This window comes from Perca fluviatilis, chromosome 18 (assembly GCF_010015445.1).
Source record: "Perca fluviatilis chromosome 18, GENO_Pfluv_1.0, whole genome shotgun sequence".
Taxonomy (NCBI): domain Eukaryota; kingdom Metazoa; phylum Chordata; class Actinopteri; order Perciformes; family Percidae; genus Perca; species Perca fluviatilis.
Genome location: NC_053129.1, coordinates 9,880,186 through 9,905,318, shown reverse-complemented (window position 1 = coordinate 9,905,318; position 25,133 = coordinate 9,880,186). Strand labels below are relative to the sequence as shown.

Below are 25,133 nucleotides of genomic sequence, written 5' to 3'. Positions count from 1 at the left end.
TTTCTATATATCTAGTCTTTCTTAACATGTTTAAACATATTCACTGCTGTTTAAAAATGGGGTGTTATAAAACTTTTGACCGGTAGTGTATATATATATATATTTTTTTTTTCACATGTTCAAAATGAAATACAAATAATGGAGATCAAATTTGTCCATAAAGCATTGGGCATTAGGGGCTGTTTTGGGATGGCAGAAAAAGTTACTTGTATGCATAGAAAATCCCAATACTATGGTGTAGGCTAAACATCACAATTGCTTGAAATAAAATTATCATTGTTTGATGTATATTTTTATATTTCATCTTCAGTTGTTGTCAAATACTTTTGTGTCTGTTGGGCTTGACCTGAATAAATATAAAGACATGCGCATACACACAAAAATGTTGAATAATTGGAATAGTCAAGATAGAACTTTTTTATTATTATTAATTATTTCTTACGCATTGACTCAACGTGCTAACTAACATCTACAGTACCTACAGATCTGCCTTTACCCGCCAGTAAAACTCCACCGGAGGACTCACATCAGAAGGCTGAAAATCTGCGGGCTCCAAATACCAAGATGGCGACGGCCAAAATACACCAAACCAAAGGGTGAGGTCAGTGATGCTACGTCCATTATTTGTTCAGTCTACACTGACATCAGTGGAGAGGGGTAGTGGTCAGAGAATGGAAGCAAAAGAGCAGATCAGAGCAACTTAAATAAGTTTAATAAAAAAAACTATTAAGTGTATCTGAATCTGTCTACACAATTTCCTCCCCCGGCAGCACAGAAGATCTATACGAGTTGAGCAGCACTGACATCCTTAAACTGGAAGATGGCGTGCCCTACACAGTGATAAAGCATTACTGGTAGTCTCTGACTGAAAACTTGATGCTGTGGCTATGGAGGCGGTCGATGAGACTAGTTTTATAGAAGGCAGCTCCTGGAGTATATACCCCTCCCCTGTCAAAAACAACAGAGACACAGGAAGAGAGAGAGATTTATTTGAAAGAGGTGGTAGGCAGATATAGATAAGATCGAAGGACTTCACCAAATCTCCTAAGTTATGACAGAGAGGGACAAAGTAAAGGAAGCACAAGCAATAGAAAAAAAAAACTGACCTCCTGGGGAGAGAGTGCACTTCATTCAGCAAGGTCACGGCTGCTTGTACCATAGCAGAAACTGTAGCGACATAACCAGGCTCTGTAAACCACAACAAAAACACAAACATGGTGATAAGAAGTTGCAGAAATATCTCTAAATGTTCCAAAGCATTGTTAGTAGCACAAAATGCTTTGTCAGTTCCAGCTACTACAGTATTTACAGTATGTGATTGCTTAAAGGAAAAGTCTGGTGAGCTTCTATACTTTTCTTACTGCCAACCACGCCCGCCGATAGGGGGGGACAAACGGGTCTGTTGTCCCGGGCCCACAGTAGGGGGGGGGCCCAGAACTGGGGGCCCAGAACTGGGCCCTCATTAAATTATGGAATAATTGAAAAACATTTTTTTAAATAGGCCTATTTGTGAAAAAAAATATGTAATATTTCAGTTACATAAAAGCTTTTTATTTGTTTTCTTCCTAATTGTCCTTGAAATAGTGGTCAAGAACCCCCCCACCCCCAACACAAAAATGGTTTGGCCACTTATCAAAAGTTGATGTTGTTTTCAGTAGATTTGAAGTTCAGTATGCTCAAAATGTCCGGTCAGCACATATCCGGTGCTCAGAAAAGGAAGGAAAAGAGAAGAAGAAAATAGAGGCCTTAGAGATTTTCTAAACAAATATTTTAAAAAAAAGGTGGTGACGGTGAAGCTGGAACTGTCAACGTAGAGCAAGGTAAGAAACAGCGCAGCCAACGTTTACGAGCCTTGTAACGTAACGCAACAGGCCAGCTCTCATGTTAACGTCCATTAGCTTGTATAAAAGCCTGAGACAACACGTTCTCTTTTACAGAAAGAGTTGAGTTTGGTAGCTCCGTCAGAGAGGATGAGACAGAGAGGAGAGAGATCCAGCTGCTGTCAGGGGACAGAGAGAGTGATGCGGGGAGGGGGCGCCCGTCCCACCGCGAGGGACAGATTCAGGCTACCGGTGAGAGAGAGAGAGAGAGAGAGAGAGAGAGAGAGAGAGAGAGAGAGAGAGAGAGAGAGATGCGGGAGTGGCCCGCTGCCCTGTCGGAGAGTCTGAGCAGGATGGATCAGAGACTGATCACATTAATTTCAGTGAGAGATGTGAGGAGAGGAGAGGAAGATCAGATTAGAGGAAGATCAGAGGAGAGGAAGAGCATAGGAGAGGAAGAGCATAGGAGAGGAGCAGGAGAGGAAGAGGATAGGAGAGGACCAGGAGAGGAAGAGCAGAGGAGAGGTACAGGAGATGAACAGGAGAGGAGAGGAACAGGAGAGGAAGAGCAGGGGAGAGGAAGAGCAAGGAAAAAGGAGAGATCTGGGCGCGGGGGGCCATCTAAGCTTATCTCGTCCCGGGCCCAGGCAAGACTGTCAGCTGGCCTGCTGCCAACAAATGCCATGAAAAGACCAAAACCAAAGCCCGGTTTGATTGTTAGAAGTTGGGGACGGTACCAATAGAACCTCTCCATCCGGTCCGTTTTTTTTTTCTTCGTTTCCTCTCTGCTGAGGTACCTAGCACGCTGATCCAATACTAAAGGTGGAACTAGAAAGACTGCAGTCCAAGATTGCTGTAGACGTTCCTCTGCATTGTTGGTGAAGAGGAAATACAGCGAGAGATGGAGGGAGCAGAGAGAAATATAATACGATTTTTCAGCACGTTTCTCAGCTCATGGCTGTCCACATCTCTTACTGTACCATCCGTTAACAACCCTGCCTACATTTAAAGCCTCTAAACACAAACACGGGTTTTTTCAGATATTTCGGCTGATTAGACTCTGCTCCGATTAAAGGGGGGCCAGACCTTTGATGGGAACTTATTAGGTCACCAATTCTTTCTACTAATAAGAATGATAAAGCTGTCACCTAACAGGTGCAACAGCACTAACAGGGTATTCAGGAAGATGTCACTCAATCAGTCTAAACACACCCACACAGTCCCTGGACGAGGCCCAATCATCTACATTAACTGAAAAAAACTGTATGGGTGTTTAGGGAGTACTGGTTTAAAAAAAACGTAGAATGTACTGTAAAAAGAATGTACTACTAAATGTACTCTACCGAAATTGGAAAGGAAACGCCGCTTAAAAAAGGTGCAGTAGGTAAGACTTATAAAACTAACTTTCTGTCATATTTGCTGAAACTGACCCTATGTTCCAGTAGAACTACATGAAGCAGGTCATTTAAAAAAATTATCTCTGGCACCACCTACAGCCTGTTGTGTGATTTGCAAAAATCCACCGCTCCCTGTTCAGATGCACCAATCACGGCCAGGGTGTCAATCACTGCTCATGCACACGCATTCATTCTCCCTTGTGGGGGGAGGGGCTTAGGAGACACATTTGGGCTTTAGCAGAAAGAGGGGAGGGACTGAGAAGTTGTCGATGTTCACATTTTTTGGCTAAGTCCTGGATCTTCACAATCCTCCCTACGGCACCTTTAATAACACATGTCCACTTGTCCAGCCGACTGTGGTTGTGGCAGTTTTACCTGCTCCTAAGACCTGGGTGCAGATCTTTGCGTTGGGTCGGCCCTGTGTGGGATCTGTACCCTCTGAGTAGCCCTCCCCGAAAAGTGTCATGCTGAAACAGGTGTCTTCTATCTGAGAGAAGAGAAAGGAATGATGAGAGAGGAACGGAATGATCGGACAAATCCATAAATCAAACAAGATACTCACAACACGCTGTACAATAACACAAAACTCCAAGATAGTAAATACTGTACGTGGATCATGGTTGATGTCAGCAGAGCTGTAATGGTTGTTATAACAACAACAAAGTCAGCAAAATATGAACCCATTATGTGTAATATGTATAAACCATGGTAGACAACATAAGTAATACAGTAGGAAACAGAAATCTAATATATTTTCTTATATTATTGTGTTTTTGTATAACTCATAGTAGCTCATAGTTTAGTTTCTTATAAGGATCCTCATTAGCTGAGGCCTAGACCACCAGCTAGTCTTCCTGGGGTCCAACAACATTAAATCAGATCATATTTAAACATTTCATGACACATACAGGAAAAGAATTATGGGCTGCACAATATGAGGAAAATATCTAAGTGCGATTATTTTGACTGATATTGCGATACGATTCACGATATTGGAGGGAATGATTGTTTTTGTATCATTATTCTCATTTTCATTGAAAACTATCAACATTGAAAAACATTAAAATGATTCTAGTGGTATTTTTTTGCGAGGATCTTTACCAAATCTGTAGGATAGGATTTGCAGGCTGGGTCGTCTCTGCAGCACCACGAAACTTCATTCAGAACGGTTTGACACATATTTTGCCATTAACAAATATTGTGCACCCCCTGCGATTTGGATATTGCACTAGTCCATATTGCGATTTCGATACAATTGCAATTAATTGTGCAGCCCTAAAAAGAATCATAACAAACTCCAACAAGTATAAAAAAAATAACAAGGAAAAGAACCAGAAAACCCCCCAAAAACAACATCACACACAATGTATATATTACAACCATTAACATATACATTTAATAGGCCACTATCAAAGCCCCTGAAAACGTGGTTTCAAATCTTGAGTTTTTCTCTATAACATTAAATAAATATGAATGACTTAATAAACAGTCCAAATTTTTGAAACAAACCTCCTTAGGTATTATTTATTAGGAGTTTAGAACTTGAAAGCTCAGATAATCTAGTCCATCAGGACAACAGTTTTTGATTCAGATGTTAAATCCTGAAGACAAGTACAGAAATCTCTCATCATGTGAAATAACCAAAACCGTTCTAGTTGTGGCAGATTTTCTGTTCATTTTTGGACCCCATCGCTCATAATAAGAAGACGATTAATAAAATAGGTTTTCAGGGCTTTTGACAACACAAACTACATCATCCAGACCAGATAATTCACTTCACTTGATTTCAAAGCTCCTAACTGCAGGCGGTGTTTGACCACCATTTCTCCCCAAGGTAGCTTTAAGTTCATCTCAGGATACTAATATGATACAAATCTATAAAGCTCTGACAGTATTAGTGTTACCTGCTTTATGGTTGGACCAGACTTGGTGAACAAGCCAAAGGAGAAGAGTGATGGAAACTTTGGGAAAGACAAAAAACACAAATGGCACTTATACAAACATGTTATTGTCACCAAATTGTGCTTACAGCTGAATAATAAGCTAAGTTGGTAAAGAACTGGGACTATAAAAATGACATTCCTGATACTGACTCCATTTAGTCTCCATGACTTCTCTGCTTTTTGAAGCATTAAAACTGTATAATCCATGTTAATTTGAAACATTTCTACACTCGCACGCATCAAGTAATATCCCAGTTGTTGCCACACTCTGCTGCTGCATTTAACATGAGTAGCATTGAGTAAGCCTCTTTGGCTAATACCAACATCTGACTGTGACATTTATCCAAATTTAAATGCTTGGAATAACCATTTTAAGTCTTAAGACCCGGACACATAGAGCCGATAATCAGCCGTTGGACAGTCTGGCGAGGTCAGTGACTCGAGTCTGTTCGATGTGTTCCGTGCCGTTGTCCGTCCGAGGGGCCGTCGGCGTTCATTTTGGCCGATTTGACATGTATAATCGGCGGGAAGGGCACTGCCGGCAGTCAGACTCAAATGACCCATCTGATTGGTAGAGTGCTAACCCGGAAACGGGGAGCTGAATGAGCGTGACTAGAGTCTCTCAAAATCTTTTAAACTGACCTTTGTCGATCTGAAATGAAGACAGATTCAGCAACCGCATGGCCTATTTCTCACTTCATTTCAGAAACACGTTTCGGTGAACTATTTTAGTACAATATGAGATTATATTCTGAACAAGCCGCCATGACAGTCTGTCTTTGAATTTCAGGAGAAACCAGACCCACGTGACGCGTTCGTCCAATCAGCTGCCGGTTTTCATTTCTTGGGCAACAATACAGATTAGCGCCACCTGCTGTTATGGAGACGTATTACGTCTCATCTCTTCGGTGTGTTCTGATGCAATTTTTTTGACCAACACCAAAAGTCCGACTGCCTTTTCTGCCGACGGTCGACCATCTGGTCGGTGTGTAAGCAGCTTTAAAGAGTTTTAAAGCTATAGTGCGTAGTTTCTGTCACCCCCATGAGGAATTCAAAGTAATGACAACGCTGTCGGCGCATCCACATGATACAAGCATTCAGTGATCGCGCACCACCTCCACCCCTCCTCCACCCAGTTGCTAGTAGCCAAGGAGGACACGGAGGATTAAAAAAAACATGATGGACTCTTCAGAAGAGGTGATTATCTTCACTCAAGTTTCTGCATGGGGAAAATCACCAGATGCCACAATCTTCTGAACACAGCCCTACTGAGAAATCCAGAGAGAGTTGTGTGGAGCTGATAGTCTTAATGTAGCAACTCATTTGGCAATGGCTTGAATGTACCGGGCGTTCATTAATATCAAAAATCACTCAAGCTTTAAAGCTATCGCTTCTCTTATATATACTCCCCTACCAAGGGACTAAATGATCTGCTTTGGACAGAAAAATACCAAGGTAAACGTTACAAAAAGAGGTCGGTTGATGAACAATCTGGCTACCATGGTGAGGAGTTTCCTGCCCAGGCTGAATTTGACCATGAACCAGAAGATCAGGCCGCCACAGAAGAGCTTAACTACTGAGAGGAGGCCACCAATCCCCACGTAGGCACTGTACTGGACCTGCGGTGGGGGAGAGAGGGCACAATGTAAATGATAAAAATTAAAGGTGACAGAGAAGGGGAAAAATAATGGGATGCAGATAACAAGGACAGGTGAGGGGAAAATCAGAGATAGAGGAAAAGAGGTAAGTCGAGAGAGAAGGGAGGGAGGAGAGGAGGGACACGGAAGAAGGAATAAGAGATGAAATTGAAGTTATTAAAGGAAAGGGAGGCGGGTGGTAGAAGTGAAGGAGAGGAGAAGGGGTGAGGAGGATGTAGATGCGAAGGTAGAGGACAAAAGAGAAGTAGGAGGGTGAGGTGAAATGCAGAATCAAATTGAGGGAGGAAAAAGGAGAGGGACATAGTTTTAAAAAAAAGGAGTAAAAAAGAGAAACAGTTGGCGGGAGAAAAAAAGAGCATGGCAGAAGGCAGGGAGAGAGGGATAAGATGTCAAAGGGAGTAATGAGCAGCGGAGAGGGAAGTGATGAGTCGCTACAGATGACTCATCATATTTCCACTCTGCTGGTAGACGGCGGTCTAAACAACATAATGAGATAGTTCCATTAGGGCTGGGATCTAAACAGCGACAGCTGCTGGAATGGCTGACCTAGTTACAGGTACAGCAGGGGAGAAAAAGGGTTCACTTTTCACGGACAGGATGCAGAGGTGCAGTCAAAATAATTTAGAAAAGGAGTATGTGTTCTTTATACTAAATATTAAACCTCTTTGTGTCATCTAATGCAGCGTACCAAACTGTGTTCCTGGGGGACACGGATACTACTGAGATATTACGGTAGAGCAAAACGTTTCGATGCATGTCCACTTATTTACCGCCTCCAACAGGGCATGCTAAATTATTGAATACATAGACATTTAAAATGTCCATGTATTCATTTGGCAGATGCTTTTTTCCAAAGCAACGCACAAAGGAGGTACAGTCCAAGCTACAGTAAATCAAGGAGTCAAGTCTAGGGATGGACCGTTTTTTGGCAGTTTGCAGATTATCTGCATCTGCGTTTTATTTGCCTGATGACCGATAGAGTTAATTCATTAAAAAGTGCTCTACTCTGGCTCGGCTCCAGCTCTGTGTCAGTCCCTCTGCTTCGGTTTCACTCACTACTGAGGGGCCATCCACACGGAAACACTTTTTGTTATGAATGCACGTTTTGACCAATTGTCCAAACGAATCCTCTAAACGCACTGCCTGAAGACGCACTTTCTTGAAACCTGGTCCCAGGGTGAAAAAATTCGAAAACGCCCCCTTGCGGCTTCGCCATCCAAACGAAACCTGATGTTACGCACAAAGCACGGCACAGTATTGAGCATATAGAGCAATGCTTTGCTCTAATCATCTAATGCTATAGTAGCACATGCAGATGAAAACAGTTGATGTGATACAAACTCCTGTCTACTACAGAGGGAGCTCATGTGTTTTTGTATTGTGCTATGGACCATTTGTGTGTGTTCTGAATAAAGAATATGATGATGATGATGTAGGGAGGCAGGAAATGCCAGTAAATGGCAACAATGGACCAGAAAAAGGTGAGGAGGAAGGACTTCAAAAATAATAAAAGAATTAGCTTTTGCAAATGTTTTAAGAGGGGAAGAAATGCATTCAACAACTGTAACTTTAATTACCATCACTGCAATCAATAATGGGAAACACAGAGACAGTTCTTGCGTTGATCTAATCTTACTGGAGACTGCTGTTCCTCCTCATGAAGGAAACGCTGGGTTCTCTTGACTACTGAGGGGTCAGAACCCATAAATGGGATGGCATACTGCTCGATCTCCTTACTGAAAAACACAAAACTCCTGGACACACACACACACACACACACACACACACACACACACACACACACACACACACACACACACACACACACACACACACACACACACACACACACACACACACTTCTAAATCAGAGAATTTCACTATGACTGCAAGAATTTTCTTCATGGTCTTGTTTCAAAATTGATGATACAGCAATACGCAGACACACAGACTCACAGTAAATACACTCCCAAATTTGCATCATATAATTTCATAATTACTGAAATGTCGGTTTAGCTGGTTTTTTTTTCCGTTTGTGACCAACATATCTCACAATATACTAAACTAAACTGACGTGGAAGTTTGTGCACACATGCATGCTCTCAATTGAAAGAACATATTGATTGTGTTGAACATATGGACTTTATGTTCAACTTTAATTTTTCAAGAGTGCATCTTCAAAATGACAAATTTACATGTATATGTATTGATTGCATTTCCTCAAATGGCACTATGTTGTAAATTAAGGTATTGTTATTCAATAATATTCACTTTTCACTTTGGAATCAAATTACTGAAATGTAGGTCAAGAGTAAAAAAAGACTGAAAGCAGTTTCAGTTTGAAGAGCTCTCTCTCTTCTCTGCACTGAAGAACCACGCCTTCCACCTTCCTGGACTAATCGCTGCCAAGCCCCACATCCCCATAAAAACAGTATTACTCAGAGTGAAGTGTTTTAGCCAGACAGTAATTGTTTTAGCTTTACCTCTTTCTGATTTTGGCTCCCACCACAGGCAGCGGCTTGTGGCCGAGCTTCTTCCTCAGCTGGCGGAGGGATTTGCTGTCTGCGAAACCGTGCACAGCAGCCTGCCAAGTGGCATCGTGGCCAGACGAGCCCTGCAAGGGTTGAGTTGACATCAAAACTCTGTCACGGTGCAGGAAACCAGTGCTATCCACAAGGCCTCTCAATAAACACCAAAGGTGTAATGTACATAGGCTCCAAATTTCTTCTGATTGACAGATTTAGGTGGCCTAAGCCGGCTGGGGTTTGCTTGACCTACTTACTTACTTACAGTACTTATTTACTTACTTACCTAGCTACCTACTTACTTATGACTGAAACTGCAGGGTAATTGCAGAAAAGCAGTCAGTAGAATGTTTTGGTTGTATATCAGAATATTTCAACGGAAATTAAAATGGGTTTCTAATAAGTAGTTTATGTAGTTTATGAAACTACTCTCTCTCATACTGTATTACCCCTCAATTTCCCTTCTGTTAAATTACCTTTCTGTGTCACAGGGATTTTCGTACTCAATACTAGATTTAGCTGGGAGTCATTTTTAGGAAGTCAGTTCTCTTAAAGTAAGTAGCAAGTAAAATGCTATGTTTTATTTAAGAAAAACTGTGTTCAACTTTGTGACTGCATTTTTTTCTGACATTTTCTAACACATACCGTCTGTGATCGGTCACATCTTTAACTGTGTTCTTAAAGTGACAGCTCAATCATATAAACTTTCACCAACACAGCCATCACTTTACTTTTGAAAAGTTTGGAGGAGTATCAGACTACATTTCCCATCATGCAATACAGAAGCTGTAATTGGTCAGGCTACCTCAGGCCCACTGCTAATGTTCAGGAAGCTCTCCACAGCTGTCAGTGTTCCTGAAATCAGACCGAATTGCACAGTTAGAGACCAAGTTCCAGTTTAAATGTATCATTATTAAAATACAATCACATGCATTTAACTAAACCTGCCACTATTAGCCTTTGGTTTTTTTAAAGATCGGAGCAAAACAGTTTGAGGCTCTCTATCGGTCGATAAATTAATGACAATTGCAACTGATAAAATCAGTTGAAATCTAGTATTAGTTCATTACTGTATTGAGTAATGAATGAATTAATCTAGGTACTACTAAAGAAAATTAGATTTATCTATATTTCGAGATTGTGAGGACGTATAAAAGTAAACAAGTGAACAAAAGCTGACAATCCAATGTAAAAGCATCAGTTTTTGAAAAAAAGCACAGCTGTGTTTAATGTATGTAGTGTTGTACACCTTAATGTTTTGAGGGCTCAAACAACCCACTAGCATTTTAAACTTTTTACCTTCTTCATTGAGTAAACAATTTACAGCTTTTTGACTCAGCCTATCTTCTGTTTCCTACCTCTGAACTGCCTCTGTGTATAGAGAATGCCCAGGTCTGCCGGTATGGAGTCAAAGCCACAGCTGCCAATCACATACACTCCTCTGTCCAACGCCTTGGTGTGATACTCTAGCTGCATACGCTCTAGGAACTGTAGAGGATGGATACCCACATGGACACAGACACAAAAACTAAATGATTGTTTTGCATATGATTTTATGAACACAACCATTATGCACAGTGCAGTCTACTTTAAGAACAGTGATAATAACTAAGCTATAAATACAAAGACACAACCACAGTAAATCAACACCTAAAAAACATAAAAATGTACATTCATGTTCCTACCTGAGGCTCCCCGCAGATGTCTATGTAGTGAGCTCCATTTTCGATGCAAGCTTTGACCACTGGTTCGCCATAAAATCTGTACTAAAAGGACAAAGGGCATGGAGGGAATTGTCAAACACAACACAAACCACAACATTGCACTGGTGTCGGTTTTAAACCAATTTAAAATCCTTACAAATGTCATCTCCAAGTTCCCTTTGTTTCACACCCTGACAAAGTCTGGATGACATACTTACAGGTCCCACACAGTTGAGAATCACCAGGCCTTGTTGGCACATGATGGCCAGCGATTCCTCCATAGACACATCTGCAACAATTATTTCAATATCTGTCTTCAACTCTGGCATAGCTGACAAAAGAGAGAAGAGATCATATTTTAGTATGTGTACAGTGGATAGCTTTTTCACATAGCCCTAACCTCATATGTGGTACTGTACAGTATGTGTTCATGTCAAGACTTAAACTGCAACACTTCATATACAATATTATGTAGGCAGTCTGAAAAGCATTTCTGAGCCACTTTTAATTCAAGGTTATTAAAAACAAAGCAGAAAAGATTAGATATAAATAACCGTCTATATGAAGATAATTATTTTTAAATGGTTATTGCTGAATATCAGCTGTGTCAGTGCTCCGTTATCAAGTTGGGAGGGGTATGATGTGTACTCAAATACTGTAAACTAATGGGACTACAGCATATAAGAATATCCATTACTCAGACTGGGTCAAACTGTGAGTTAAACTGCTAAATAAGCTGCCAGCTGCCCCTTTCTAAAACTAGATTGCTGTTTTTGGTGCAAAACAACAACTTATATTCAGTGGAAGTTCTAGCTAACATTACATAACCAAAAACACAGACTACAGCCTCTGTCAGTCAAGTGAGTAAAGTATCCTGCGGCAGTGAAATGCAGCCCGACATTAGTTTGACAGCAAACACTCGTGTCTCAGTTAGCTACAGTAACACCCTGTCAGGCACATACACAGCCTCCCCGCGGCTTGTTTCAACACTTCTTCCAGACGCTGTCTGCTTCTCCCGGCCACGGCCCATTTCAGGGAACTACCGCCGGGACCCTCGGCAGCACAACGGGCGACCTCCTCCACAACAAACTGTCCGGTGAACCCTGTGGCACCGAAAATTACAATGTGGTACGGTCTACTAGAGGTTACCGCCGCCATTGTTGTGTTTTTAGTTCAAGATCCCGCCTGGTAACGCGTTAGTTCCGGTTCTGTCCACTGATTGGCTGAAGAAGAACACAACCGTCCAGAAATGATTAAATGGACACCTGTGGGGGGTAGGTTAGATGCGTAGATGCTAGATCGGATCCGCTAGACGTCAAAGGACGTTACTGTACTGTACGGCGCTGATCCGCTTATCAATCCGCCGGCAGCACCTAACGTTACGCTTAACTAGTCAAACAAGCGATAGTTAAAAGTGGTATGTGGAGCATTATTGTTTGTTTGACATTACAGATAAATGTTTACAGTGTACGTTTTTTTTTTCCCACTGGCGTTTTATTATACATTTATTGAATGTTAACCCTAACGTAGGGTATTATTAACATAGCGGCGGCGACCATGTCCAATATAGACGCACTAATTTGACTAACTTTATATGTTAAAGCCAAGAAACAGTAGCCTACGAATTAGCCTGAATATGTTCCTAAAATAAAATCATTGATTGTGAAATATGATCTACCTAGCTATAACGTTAGTTGTGAGTCTGAAATAAAGATAGGCTAGATTATTATTATGATGATTCAGAAACACAGATGGGTGATAAATGCAATGCTAAAAATATTCAACATGACACTTTTAAGAGGCCATTCTGTAATCGCAATGTAACGTTAACCAACATAGTATCCATGGACCATGGTAAAGACTGCAGCAGCATGTTTCTAGACAAAAAGATTCCGTGATGTACATCGACATCTGGTGGCGACTTTCAGGTATTACATTTGGGGAATTTGTGGCCAGTGTAGCATTTTACCCTAAGAAACGATACAGTATACCTTTATAATTAACCCCATCTCCACATGTAAGGGACTATTCAAGTACTACTCTGTGTGCACACCACATGATGTTCAGATGCATGCAGACAAATAAACATCTAATAGCATCATTCTTTATAGAGCTTTACATTTTAAAACTTGAGATTGATTAAAACCGTATCCAACCGGCAAATGCGAAAAAACTATATTAATGCTAATTTTATGTACCATCAGTTTTCAAGTCTGAACATGAAGACATTCCACTGAATTGAGCACACAAACATGAGGGAGTAGTGTGGTTTAAGAAAAAATGAATTTGCTTTCTTTCCTTGATCTACACCTTTTCCTCACAGTCCTGCCAAGCACAATGTAAATTTGTGTAATCAAAGCAGGTGTAATTTAAACAAACACTTCTGAGGTTGGGAACATGTGTCTACAGTAACAAAATGACTTTTTTTGACTATTCGGTTGGGTAAAAAGAGTTTCTCGCCTTTAAATAAAATGCATCCTATTAAATAATAATTTAATTGAATCACAAATGTATTACAGTTTTTTCCAACTGCTTACACACAAAATCTTTTCATGTCACACGATTTCTGAAACCTCTCACTCAAAGTGCAAAACTACACAGCAAATCTCCAAAACCATAAACTATTTCTCAGCCTTTCACTCAGCTTTCAATTGCATAAAACACTTTTTTCAAAACATTAAACACAATTCTCTACCTAAGACACAAAAATCTAACAAGAAGTGACTTGCTTTCCTTTTCTAAACACAACCAATCAAAATGCTACACTTATTTACCAGGGCACACACACACACTCCTCACATGTGCAAACACATTATGTCATAACTGAACACTAACCAATCATTGCTTTAGTATAGGCCTATACAGAGGCCAAAGGTCAGATTACCTGTTTGGAACAATGGATGCCAACAATAGACAGAGAGCAAGAGGAGGAGGAGGGAGAGACAGGGGATAACAACGAGGAGGAGGAGGGAAGAAGAGGAAGGAGAGCCATTTCTGATGAGATCAGGGAGAGAAGCCCATCTTGAGTACTTTACAGTGGCGCCCGATCCTGCATGCAACTATCTAATGACTATTTCAGCATTACAAATCAATCAAAGTGCATACAATTGTCTTCCCCCTGCCCACACACAAGCACGCACAAACACTCACAACACACACACACACACACACACACACACACACACACACACACACACACACACACACACACACACACACACACACACACATATTCTTTATTCTAAGAATGATACCTTTGGTTTACATATGTTTATACTTTTTTTTTCTTGTTTCATGCTACTGTATACAACACTGGGCTACTCTTACAGACGTAATGTTTTGCCCAATACATATTTTCTGTTTTACTGTAACATTACATTGTTTTTTACAGTGCACTTTTCAACCACTTTCAGCAGACTACTTTCTCTCTAGAACATTGTAAATGTAGATATAAGCCTATGAAAGACAAAAGAGCTTTAGATTTAGAACAACAGTGTGTACATGGTATATCCAAAAATTTACTATTATGAAAAAAGTGTTTGCCATTTGATGCAAATGCTTCATTTTGAGATGTGTTTATGGTATTTTGAATGCAGTGTTTCATTTTGAAGGAGATGTGAGGCATTTTGCATTTTTTTGTGTGCAGTTTTGGGAATTGTGTGTAGAGTTTTGAAAAAAGGAGACATAGTTTTGAAAACGTGTGTAAGCAGTTGGAAAAAACTGTAAAATCATTGTTTGTTTGACTGTTACAAGCATGCTCCCTTGAGAGTTTTACAATTCCCTAAATGTAATATCTAAAACTCACCACCAGATGTTGATGTACACCACGGAATCTTTTTGTCTAGACATGCTGCTGCAGTCTTTACCATGGTCCATGGATGTTATATATTACATTTTTTTCCAACTGCTTACACACAAATTCTTTTCATGTCACACGATTTTTGAAACCTCTCACTCAAAGTGCAAAACTACACAGCAAATCTCCAAAACTGAGCTACTCTTACAAACGTAACGTTGTGCCCAATAAATATTTTCTGTTTTACTGTAACATTACATTGTTTTTTACAGTGCACTTTTCAACCCCTCTCAGCAGATTACTCTCTCTCTAGAACATTGTAAATGTAGATATAAACCTATGAAAGACAAAAGAGCTTTAGATTTAGAACAACAATTTACTATTATGAAAAAAGTGTTTGCCTTTTGATGCAAATGCTTCATTTTGAGATGAGTTTATGGTATTTTGAATGCAGTGTTTCATTTTGAAGGAGATGTGAGGCATTTTGCATTTTGTGTGAGCAGTTTTAGGAATTGTGTGTAGAGTTTTGAAAAAAGGAGACATAGTTTTGAAAACGTGTGTAAGCAGTTGGAAAAAACTGTAACGAGTCTTTTGCCTAGCTAGAAGACTTAAGTCTGACTCCATCTCCCATCTAAAGACAATCATCTCCCATCTAAAGACAATCATCTCCCATCTAAAGTTAAAGAGTCATAATATGTAAAGACTGGGGATCTTGCAGGGTCACAAATTGCTAGACCACAACTAGATTTGTTTTGAAAAATGTTACCAAGCTAGCGAGCTAGCATTAGCTGGTAATTTAAGAATTAAAATGGTTATTCTAAGCATTTAAATGTGGATAAATGTCAGTCAGGTGCTGGTATTAGCCAAAAGGCTTACTCAATGCTACTCATGTTAAATGCAGCAGCAGAGTGTGGCAACAACTGGGATATTACTTGATGCGTGCAAGTGTAGAAATGTTTCAAATCAACATGGATTATACAGTTTTAATTTGTCAGCACTGCAAATCAAGAAAAAGCAGAGAAGTCATGGAGACTAAATGGAGTCAGTATAAGGAATGTCATTTTTATAGTACCAGTTCTTTACAAACTTAGCTTATAATTCAGCTGTTAGCACAATTTGCAACATGCTGGGAAACGCTGGCCACGCAGATGATCTAACAGCTGATTGGTTCAGAATCGACTCAACATGATGACGTTTTATATACACTTTTTATTGATTTTGAATCAGAGGGATTTTAACTGCGATTTGTCTGATTTAAAAGCTTATTCTGTACAGAACACATGCTGTGTGGGTGATAGTTACGTCAGAAGTCAGAGAGACTAAATCTGTTCAGATTATGGATCATCTACAGTGTGTTGTTAATTAAAATCAGCAACAGATTGCATGTAGAGCATTCTGACAGCTACTCTGTCATAATAAAAACAACTGTAGACTTGTGTACTAAGATGATATATGGGTCTGATAACATTTTATCAAATTGGAATTGGACCACAGTGTTTCTGTCACTTAATTCCTGTTCAGCCTGAAGGCTGCTGGAAACGGCTGGAAACTGTCTGACTTGAGAGCGGATTTTTGTCACCGCCCCTGGCTGCTCCCACCTGCTCTCGTCCCCTTTACAGGCGAGGCGCAGTTCATGTCGAACGAGCCTATTATCTTCTATAACAGACTCACATCGCAATTCTCCAACGGCAGCCATCTTTGTTGTAAACAAATTCAACCCAAGCGCTCTTTGGTGACGTGGTCGATTACGTTACTGTTGTGGAGAAACGGGGACAGGAACACGGAGGGTTATTATTGTGAGGAAGCAGACATCTCAGATCTGTGAATAGGATGTCAAGTTTAAAAAGAGCTGGCAGCATATTGTCTCTGTTTTTACTCTATGTCCTTGTTGTGAGTCATTGTGAGTCTTTGTCTCATCTGTGTCCCTTCGCCCAGCTGTCACCACCACTCCAAAAAAAAGAAATATATATATATATATATATATATATAAATATAAATATATATATATATATATATATATATACACAGAACGCTGGTTTCAGCTCTGTGCAATGAAAACGGAGAGTCTGCTGACAGAAAATGTCAGCGGGGTAGTTGTGTTAAATCAACATAGTCACACTCCCTACTCGTCAAATGTATGATGCATGGTCAAGGAACCCTGGCGTCAAGTTTCAATGAAAGAGGTGTACTCTTGACGTTGTTTTTCGACGTGGGGGTCCGTCAGATAGACATTCATGTTAATCCCTCACCGTCAGATATAGACGAAAGAAAAAACACGCCCCCCCCCTTAATTCGAAATCTGTGACAGTTTTATTATTGGTATTTTTAGCCCAATAACCGCTGTTTTAATCAACATTATTCACGAGCTGTTATCATGGTTTATATGTATTTCATTTAATGTTATTATTTCGGTCTATTTCGGCCAGGGAAGCTGGGTTGCTTTTTTGTTTATTTATATTTTTTAAACTATAACGCTACATCTATCAACATTTATTTAGATGTTATCATGGTATTCATGTCTTTATTTTAATATTATTTCGGTCTTATTACCGGTGAAATATTACAGTATATGCTGTAATACAGAACATTACGATATGATCCGAGCTATAGACGTATTCAAAGCCAATATCACCCAATGCAATGCGGCCATTCATTCACAGAATCGGGCAGCGATCAGCGGGTCTTTAACGCCAGTATCGCTTCAATATACATATATACAGTCAGTGGTTTTGTCACCAGCAACAACACGTTGCTTAGCTTTGTTCCAGTAAGTTTATGCACCGTAATAACGTTTAAACGAATATCTGACGGTGAGGGATTAACATGAATGTCTATCTGACGGACGGACCCCCACATCGAAAAATAATGTCAAGAGTACACCTCTTTCGTTGAAACTTGATGCCAGGGTTCCTTGACCATGCGTCATACATTTGACGAGTAGGGAGTGAGACTGTGTTGGTTAAATGGCTCTTCAGTACAGTGTGATGGAGGCTGTTGGAGGGATGGGTTGGGTGGCGTTTCTGCTCTGGGTTTTTATGTACAAGAATGAGAGAGGGGGTGAGGGGGATTGCACTGGTTTCCCTTTGCATAGCAGAGAGCAGCCCCACCCCTCTCCCCTGGCCCCTGCTTGCCTCCTGTCCACCATTGTGGCTGGGCAGATATTCATGTCATGTCCCTCACCTCAGCTTCCTCCATTTTCCTCCTCTTTTTTTTGGATCTATCGGCCTAACTAATGATCTGCCTGCACTCTTACATTGTAATTTGCTTCACTAGCATGACCATAGTTAAAGACAGTATTGCCCAAGCATGTTGTTCGAGATTTACAGTTGAAGTTGAAAAATCTTGAATGTTTGATTGGTTTTACACCACACTGTCAAACAGACCACATTTTCACCCTTCACACTCGTATACATGTATAGAATAGTACAGAATGCAGAATAGTACTGCTCCCTTGAGGGATGGGTTAAATGCAGAGAATGAATTTCGCTACATGTATGTGTATGTGACAATAAAATACCTTTACCTTTACTTTAATAGACAATAGACATGTCTATCAGAACGTTTTTGATTTAAAAAAACTTTCGACTTTATTTGGGGAAAATGGGCTGTTCCTAAAATTGTTTAGAAATAGTGGAAGATATGTTCTGGAGTCCATCCATCCCATTCTTGTGAATCTCAGGGGAGATGCTGGATTGGCACGAGGACGCTCTCCAAACACACCGGTAGTGCATCTCCTAATTAGGTGAGATAGGAGCTACATAGGGGTTCTGAGGCTGAGAATGTGAGGAGGAGATGTGGAGAGAGACCTGAGGTGGTGCGGGGCTAGTGGGTGGTCGGGACCTGCGGAGGCACCATTGGGTGCGCAAGACGACGTGCAGTGGCTGGCTTGGATGACGGAGCTGGACCGAGGACAGGACCTGAGGTAGTGCTGGTCTAGATGGCGGTCGAGACCTGCGGAGACACCCTTTGGGGGTGCAGGATGAGGCACAGTGAGACGTGCGATAGACAGCGGAGCTGGACCCAGGATAAAGGGGCAGGCTGTCTGTTAGAATGGCCGCCTAGCGGTTGGATCATTACAGCAGGAGACTTGAGGCAGAGGTACGGTGCAGATCAACAGGTGTTTATTTCCCCAACAATTAACACAAACTTGGAAGCCATGACCGCATCCAACAAAACTGAACACCACAGGCAGCATGTGGTTCAGACAGCAGCCGTGCTAGATGGAAACTGGTAACATTATGTTACCTAATACAATCACACATAGTTAGTTTAGCAAGTACAACACCCCTTCGCTACATGAAACATGGCATCTCCCGGAACCTTTAAAATGGGGCTCGATACGCTGGGGACGCTTTTAGCCTGAGCACTCTGGAGAGGAAACATAACAGAGGTGAGTTACTTGAACACAAACTTTCTATTGTACAAACAGCAACAGTTAACCTGCATTCAATTAATCAGGCAAAGACTATACTGCACATGTTTAGGTAACCAAACTAGCAAACTGAGTACACGTGTTTCTCTTGACAGGGCTGGCCTCCAATCAACACCAGCTGCAACCTTCACCAAACAGACTGTTAATATTTTCCAATAAACATTTAAAACTTGTGCCTCATTTTATTTACCTGTAACCTAATGAGCTGCAGTGTACTAATGCTAAAATATTAGTGATGAAGAGGACCTTCATTACACTGTCAGACAGCAAGGAGTACGCCTGGCCACCGGTAGTGCACAGACGCACCGACCAGGAAGAGTCAGCAGGACAATACGAGTGCCACTGTCCCCCGTCCACGCGTGACAGGGTAAAGACTAGTCCTTCTAAAAACAACAGACTGTTATGTAAGGGTTAATGCCCGACGAGGTGTCCATTGTCAGGTATTAATGGACGACGGCGAGGCGTGAACCGTCCGACGCGCAGCCGAAGATCCAAGCAAGATCCAAAGTCACTAACATTGTGTACAGTTGGCAATCAGTAAACCTAATTTGACAGTATGTTGGACAACAACACAAGCTAGCTATCCAGCCATGTCATTGTCCCCAAAACAATATAACGACTTTTACGAAGAATTTGATCCGCGATGTGTAACGTTACTGTCGGCTGCAGCGGCGCAGCCTGAAGCAGCGAGCTGAGATATGTGAGATAACGTTATTCGCTGTGAAACAAAGTCAGTCCAGAGTGGCAGTAGAACTTACTTTTTGCAGCCTGTGTGTTTTAGCGCCATCCTGTGGTGTTCAGAGGACGATTTGGAAATAATAAATCCACATTTCCTTTTTGATTTAATGTAGCGCATTCATATAGAACAGTAAACAGTCAGTTTCACCGAACTTCTTTAGTAGGTGTCCTACATCACTTTTTAATGGACACCGTGCAGCCAATCAGAATCGAGTATTCACCCAGACCATGGTATAAGGTTGTTTTAACTGTCAACGACAAAATGTGCACTTTTGCTGCTAGTGAAACAAATCATATAAAGACCATTTTAAAACTAATACCAACGTGTGTGTGTGTGTGTGTGTGTCAAGCCTGGGAATTTTAAAGGACCTAAAAATGTCTACTTTGTGACATACTCACCAAAAGTTAGCTGCCTTTAGAGAGATGCCTTGGCTTATTGTGCAATCCCTACCTGTGAGGAGTCCTATTCCACAGAATTTATCCAACATCTAACCTTTCTGCCAAAACAAAAGCTATCTTGACTTATGTTATCTTATTTGTTTTAAATAACAGACAAGAATTCTGAAGTCTACAAATTGCTTCAGATAACGTGTTATTTATCATGACCAATGTTAGATTTTACAAACATGTCTCAGAAAGTGTTGCTCACCTGTTACTGTGCTGCTGTCATCTAGGATCTACTCTTGACCAAGTGACACCTCCTGAGCTCTCTTAAAGAGCAAAATGTCACTTTTAGCAGTTTGATAAATATGGGCCCTGACTTGTCAGCATGATAACCGTGATGGGAATAAGATGATAACCTACTCAAAGTGAAGTTTCTATTGTGTAGAGTCTGAAGCAAACCCACTTCACATGTAGATATGTCTTTATTGAAATGTGCAGAATAAAGTCATAGAGAGCTTTAATATTCAAACATTCATTACACACCACAGCCATTTGAAATAGTAATTGTTTCATTAAAAGCAAGTTTAACAGTTAAACACATATACCTTCATTATTTCCTGATATGTATAACTGTAATATAACAACCCAGTCTCAAGGCAGTTTGCGAAATGGTCACGTTATTTAATATATTGATTTGTGTACACGGACACCATTATGTCGTTTTTTTCGTGGTGGTGAGCACAAATTTTAATGAAATGTATTTTAAGTGGGAAGCATATTTCATGATCGCAACACGACATCGGTAGGAAGTAGTATCAAATTCGAAAATCCGCGTAGGGAGGTTGGTTGGGGTGGTGGATGGCTCAAACAACACAGGACTTTCACCCCGGAGACCGGGAATCGCACCCCGTGTGTGGCTTTTTATTTCCCCGTTGTTGACGGTTCCTTTCCCCGTTCTTCTTTTCCTAAACACAACCGTCCCGTTGTTTTTGCGTTTCCCCCAGAAACAGGTCGTGTCGGTGTATGGCGTGTCCTTTCCCCGTTCTTCTTTTCCTAAACCCAACCTCTGTATACATGCTTCACATTCCCATTTCGTGCTGAGCACCACGGAAAAAACGACAATCGTGTCCGTGTACACGAATCAATAGATTAAAAATAACGTCACCATTTCACAAACTGCCGTGAGACCGTGTTGAATATAATAATTAACATTTGTTTACATAGAAAAAGAGATATAAATGTTAAATAAATCATCACCAAAATGATTTATAACATTGTTGGAATTTGTTTTCCACTTCAGTGAGTGTTGGGAATTCTCAGCTCTGCTTCCATGCAGAAGGTGTTCTCAGCCTTTCACTGATAGACACACAGGTACTCAGTGTGGCCATTATTACCTAAGTTGATATTTCTGTCGATAACAGTGACACCAGCCTTCTTATACTCTTGAACAACATCTGTGTTGAGAAGCAGGGTGATGGCCTTGATGGGATTGTTGCATCCCCGTTTCTTGTACCACAGGTACACCTGGTTACCTCCGGTCCTCTCGTTGAGGTTAACACTCACTGAGGTGTAACCTTGCTGCTTAAGGGTGTGTTATAGTGAAAATATTAACTTTCATCTCTTAGTAGCACGCTGGAGTCTGGGTGGTCTGACCTCTGTAATTGATACACGGAATTTGTAACCATGATCCATTTGAATCTGTTTTTATCACAGATGTAGGTTTGTTTCTCTCTCTTCACCCAGGCGTGGATCCAGTTCCCTCCAGCCCCACGGTTCAGATCACAGTCCAGTCTCTCCCAGTCTTGGAGAAACTTGTGAGCTTCACTTTTTGCATCTGTAGTGACATCAATCTCCACTATGGGAGTGTGGTACTCTCCGGACCCTCTGAAGTACCAAAGGTAAAGGTAAAAACCTCGTGCTCCAGCATTGAGATCTTTATCGATCTTTGTGTACCCTGCATTGATCAATCCAACAGCCATGTCATCGTTGAATGTAACTTGAAGTCCGGTGATTGGTGCTGAGCGGGATTCTTTTTTGTACCAAATATAGATATACTTTCCGCCTGCTCCTTTGTTCAGATCAACATTAATTTTCATGAAGCCTTGTGATTGAAGCTTTTCCTCCTCAGCTTCATGGAGGGACACGTCAAGATGTGTGATGTAGGTGGTCATTGTGGGTAACTACATTAAAGTAAAACATATCACGAGTAAACAGAATATGAAAAGTTAGCACCATAATCATGAGAAATTAAAGTCTCATTGTGCAGTCACTGCTTCTAAGGTGAGTAATTTTTTTATTACCATTGATTTACCATGACCATTTTCTCACACTCAACTTCTGAGTTTTTGCCACCATCTAGTGCATGAAGTAGTTATAAAACATATATTTCCAACTCATGTTTGCTACATGTACTATATTCACTACACGAAACATGCACAAAAAGTCATCAAAGCTTACTGCTGATGTGTGTATACCATGTCAATGGCTAATTTCTCAATAAAGCAAAATGTTAGAGCTGGACAATCTGACAAAAACATATAATGGTATATATAACATATGGTATTTTAAAGAAACTTTACCTTGCCCTAGGCGGGTAGCTGGTAACTATTTTACGATAGTCCGGGCCAACTCTGCAGTGAAGAATAAGAGCTTCCCTCAGGAGGTGTGTATGTGAAGTGCTAGCCCGTAGCTGCAGCAAAGTGCATCCTGTTAATGGTGGTTAAGTTACTGCTGTCAGCCATAAAGTGCAGCATTATAGCTATAAAAAGTGTAAAAAGAAACAAAGTCCATGTTGATGCAACATTACGACAGCGTCACTAAGATGCTTTTACAGTCACCTCTATAGTCTTTACCTCATTAGTTCTCTATGGAGGAGCTCCAGAGTTTAAATCTGGACTCTAAGAGAGAGCTGTCGTACACTTACAAATATTAGTTTGTCCTGACACTTTTCAGTATTACATACATATACAGTATTTCTCTTTAACATCACAGTTCCACAGTGGATACACAGACAATCCTGATTCGAACGGGACTCGACTTGAGCCTGACACCTGAGAAATGACACCACTTCACTAGTCAGCATATGACTGTGATGTATGTTCTGGTTCCTGCTCTGTGGTTTGTTTACAGATTAGTATCAGGTCGAAAGGTTTTCATTAGGGTGGGTCAGGGTTAAGAATTACTGACCTCTGTTGACTGTACAGTGTAACTGCATTTTAAATATCAATCAAATATTCGGAATGCAATGCATATTAATGAGTCCTACAATGTCAGAAATACAGACACCGTCTATCTACATATTTAGCTTGCCAAATCCTGATTTCCAACTGGAACACATTGTTTGGGCTTGTTGTGTCTCTCCAGCGTGTGAATAAGTTGTGCTTCTGCAGCTCTGTGTTAACTTGCCTCAGCTACAATTCATCTAAACCACTGCTGGTCATTTGTAGTGTTGACTTATACCACACATACAGAAGGTTTCCCCATTATCTGCTGATGGAGCCTGTTCACTCCCTGCCACTGCTTATGTGTGGTGATGGATTTCATGTTACATTACATATCCAGGTTTTACCATTGAACTGTGACATGTGAAAAAAGATTTTTAGAAAAAGATGTTCTTCATATTCATGTTACCATTATATTTTCCTCTGTTGACCTATCTCTGTTTAATGAATAGATCACTGTACACATTTATCAGACTCATTATACAACAACAAATATGTAAATTATCTTGAAAAACCCTGATTCCAAATACAGATGAGCCTTTATGATCTTTTTACTGAAAAGGATTATTTCATGACTGCGTTTTTACTTCAATACAAGTGGTTCCTCTTAACATTCCTCTTATCATCTTAACCAATTCAAAGGGAAACATTGTGCTGTATGTGATACTGGTAAATGTACATAGTGCCCTGTCATAAAACAGTCTGCACGAATGATGCTGCATGTGTAGATCAATTAAGAGTGTAGCTCTTGGTATGGAAATGTCAAGTTTGACATTTTGTCAAAAAGCAGAGCACTTTATGGACCAACAATTATGTTTCCTGGCACAAGTAACACAACATTATTGAAACGGACCAAATTAAATTTGAGCAGCATGTTCCTTTTTTCCTTTGCCTTGTTGTCTATTTTTTATTTGGTGGAGTTTCTCACCTTTAAATAAAATGCATCCTATTAAATAATTATTTAATTGAATCACAAATGTATTAAAATCATTGTTTGTTTGACTGTAACACGCATGCTCCCTTGAGAATTTTACAAATTCCCCAAATGTAATATCTCAAACTCGCCACCAGATGTCAATGTACACCACGGAATCTTTTTGTCTAGACAGATGCTGATGCACTCTGATGGTGTGGGGTGGCATCTCCTTCACTGGAAAACGAGGCTTGTCATCATTGGAGGCAATCTCAATGCAGAGAGATATAGAAATGACCTTCTGCAACCAGCGGCAATCCCATATCTCCACAGTCTGGGACCGAACTCTATCCTCCAAGATGACAACGCTCGCCCCCACAGGGCGGGGTTTATCAGAGACTACCTCCAGAATGTGGGAGTGGAGAGGATGGAATGGCCTGCCAGCAGTCCTGACCTCAACCCCATTGAACACTTGTGGGATCAGCTTGGGCGTGCTATTCGTGCCAGAGTGACCAACACAACCACGTTGGCTGACTTGCGACAAATGCTGGTTGAAGAATGGGATGCCATCCCACAGCAGTGTGTGACCAGACTGGTGACCAG

The 25,133-nt window shown here is 40.8% G+C and overlaps 2 protein-coding genes across 2 annotated transcripts; both read right to left on the bottom strand.

Moving 5' to 3' along the window:
* Nucleotides 1–393: 393 nt before the first annotated feature.
* LOC120547170 (saccharopine dehydrogenase-like oxidoreductase) lies at nt 394–12,262 on the bottom strand. The gene is made up of 12 exons (XM_039782646.1): nt 12,009–12,262; nt 11,265–11,377; nt 11,029–11,109; nt 10,702–10,831; nt 10,149–10,198; nt 9,302–9,432; nt 8,455–8,572; nt 6,660–6,779; nt 5,122–5,178; nt 3,593–3,704; nt 1,107–1,188; nt 394–948 (listed from the first exon to the last, which is right to left on the bottom strand). The coding sequence occupies exons 1-12, from the start codon at nt 12,202–12,204 to the stop codon at nt 849–851; spliced, it is 1,290 nt and encodes a 429-aa protein (XP_039638580.1). The 5' UTR covers nt 12,205–12,262; the 3' UTR covers nt 394–848.
* Nucleotides 12,263–18,596: 6,334 nt separating this feature from the next.
* On the bottom strand, nt 18,597–23,185 carry LOC120546400. The gene is made up of 4 exons (XM_039781324.1): nt 22,976–23,185; nt 22,079–22,576; nt 21,791–21,974; nt 18,597–18,793 (listed from the first exon to the last, which is right to left on the bottom strand). Exons 2-4 carry the CDS (start codon nt 22,565–22,567, stop codon nt 18,597–18,599), a joined length of 870 nt encoding a protein of 289 aa, XP_039637258.1. The 5' UTR covers nt 22,568–22,576; nt 22,976–23,185.
* Nucleotides 23,186–25,133: the final 1,948 nt, after the last annotated feature.

Coding starts and splice junctions, on each gene's coding strand:
- LOC120546400 (XM_039781324.1), bottom strand. CDS start 22,567: ATGACCACCTACATCACACATCTTGACGTGTCCCTCCATGAAGCTGAG. Junction 21,975..22,078: donor ACAGATTCAAATGGATCATG/GTTACAAATTCC, acceptor ACCCTTAAGCAG/CAAGGTTACACCTCAGTGAG. Junction 18,794..21,790: donor CGACAGAAATATCAACTTAG/GTAATAATGGCC, acceptor GTGTCTCCGCAG/GTCTCGACCGCCATCTAGAC.
- LOC120547170 (XM_039782646.1), bottom strand. CDS start 12,204: ATGGCGGCGGTAACCTCTAGTAGACCGTACCACATTGTAATTTTCGGT. Junction 8,573..9,301: donor GGAGCCAAAATCAGAAAGAG/GTAAAGCTAAAA, acceptor GTGTGTGTCCAG/GAGTTTTGTGTTTTTCAGTA. Junction 5,179..6,659: donor GCAGGAAACTCCTCACCATG/GTAGCCAGATTG, acceptor TCTTTCCCAAAG/TTTCCATCACTCTTCTCCTT.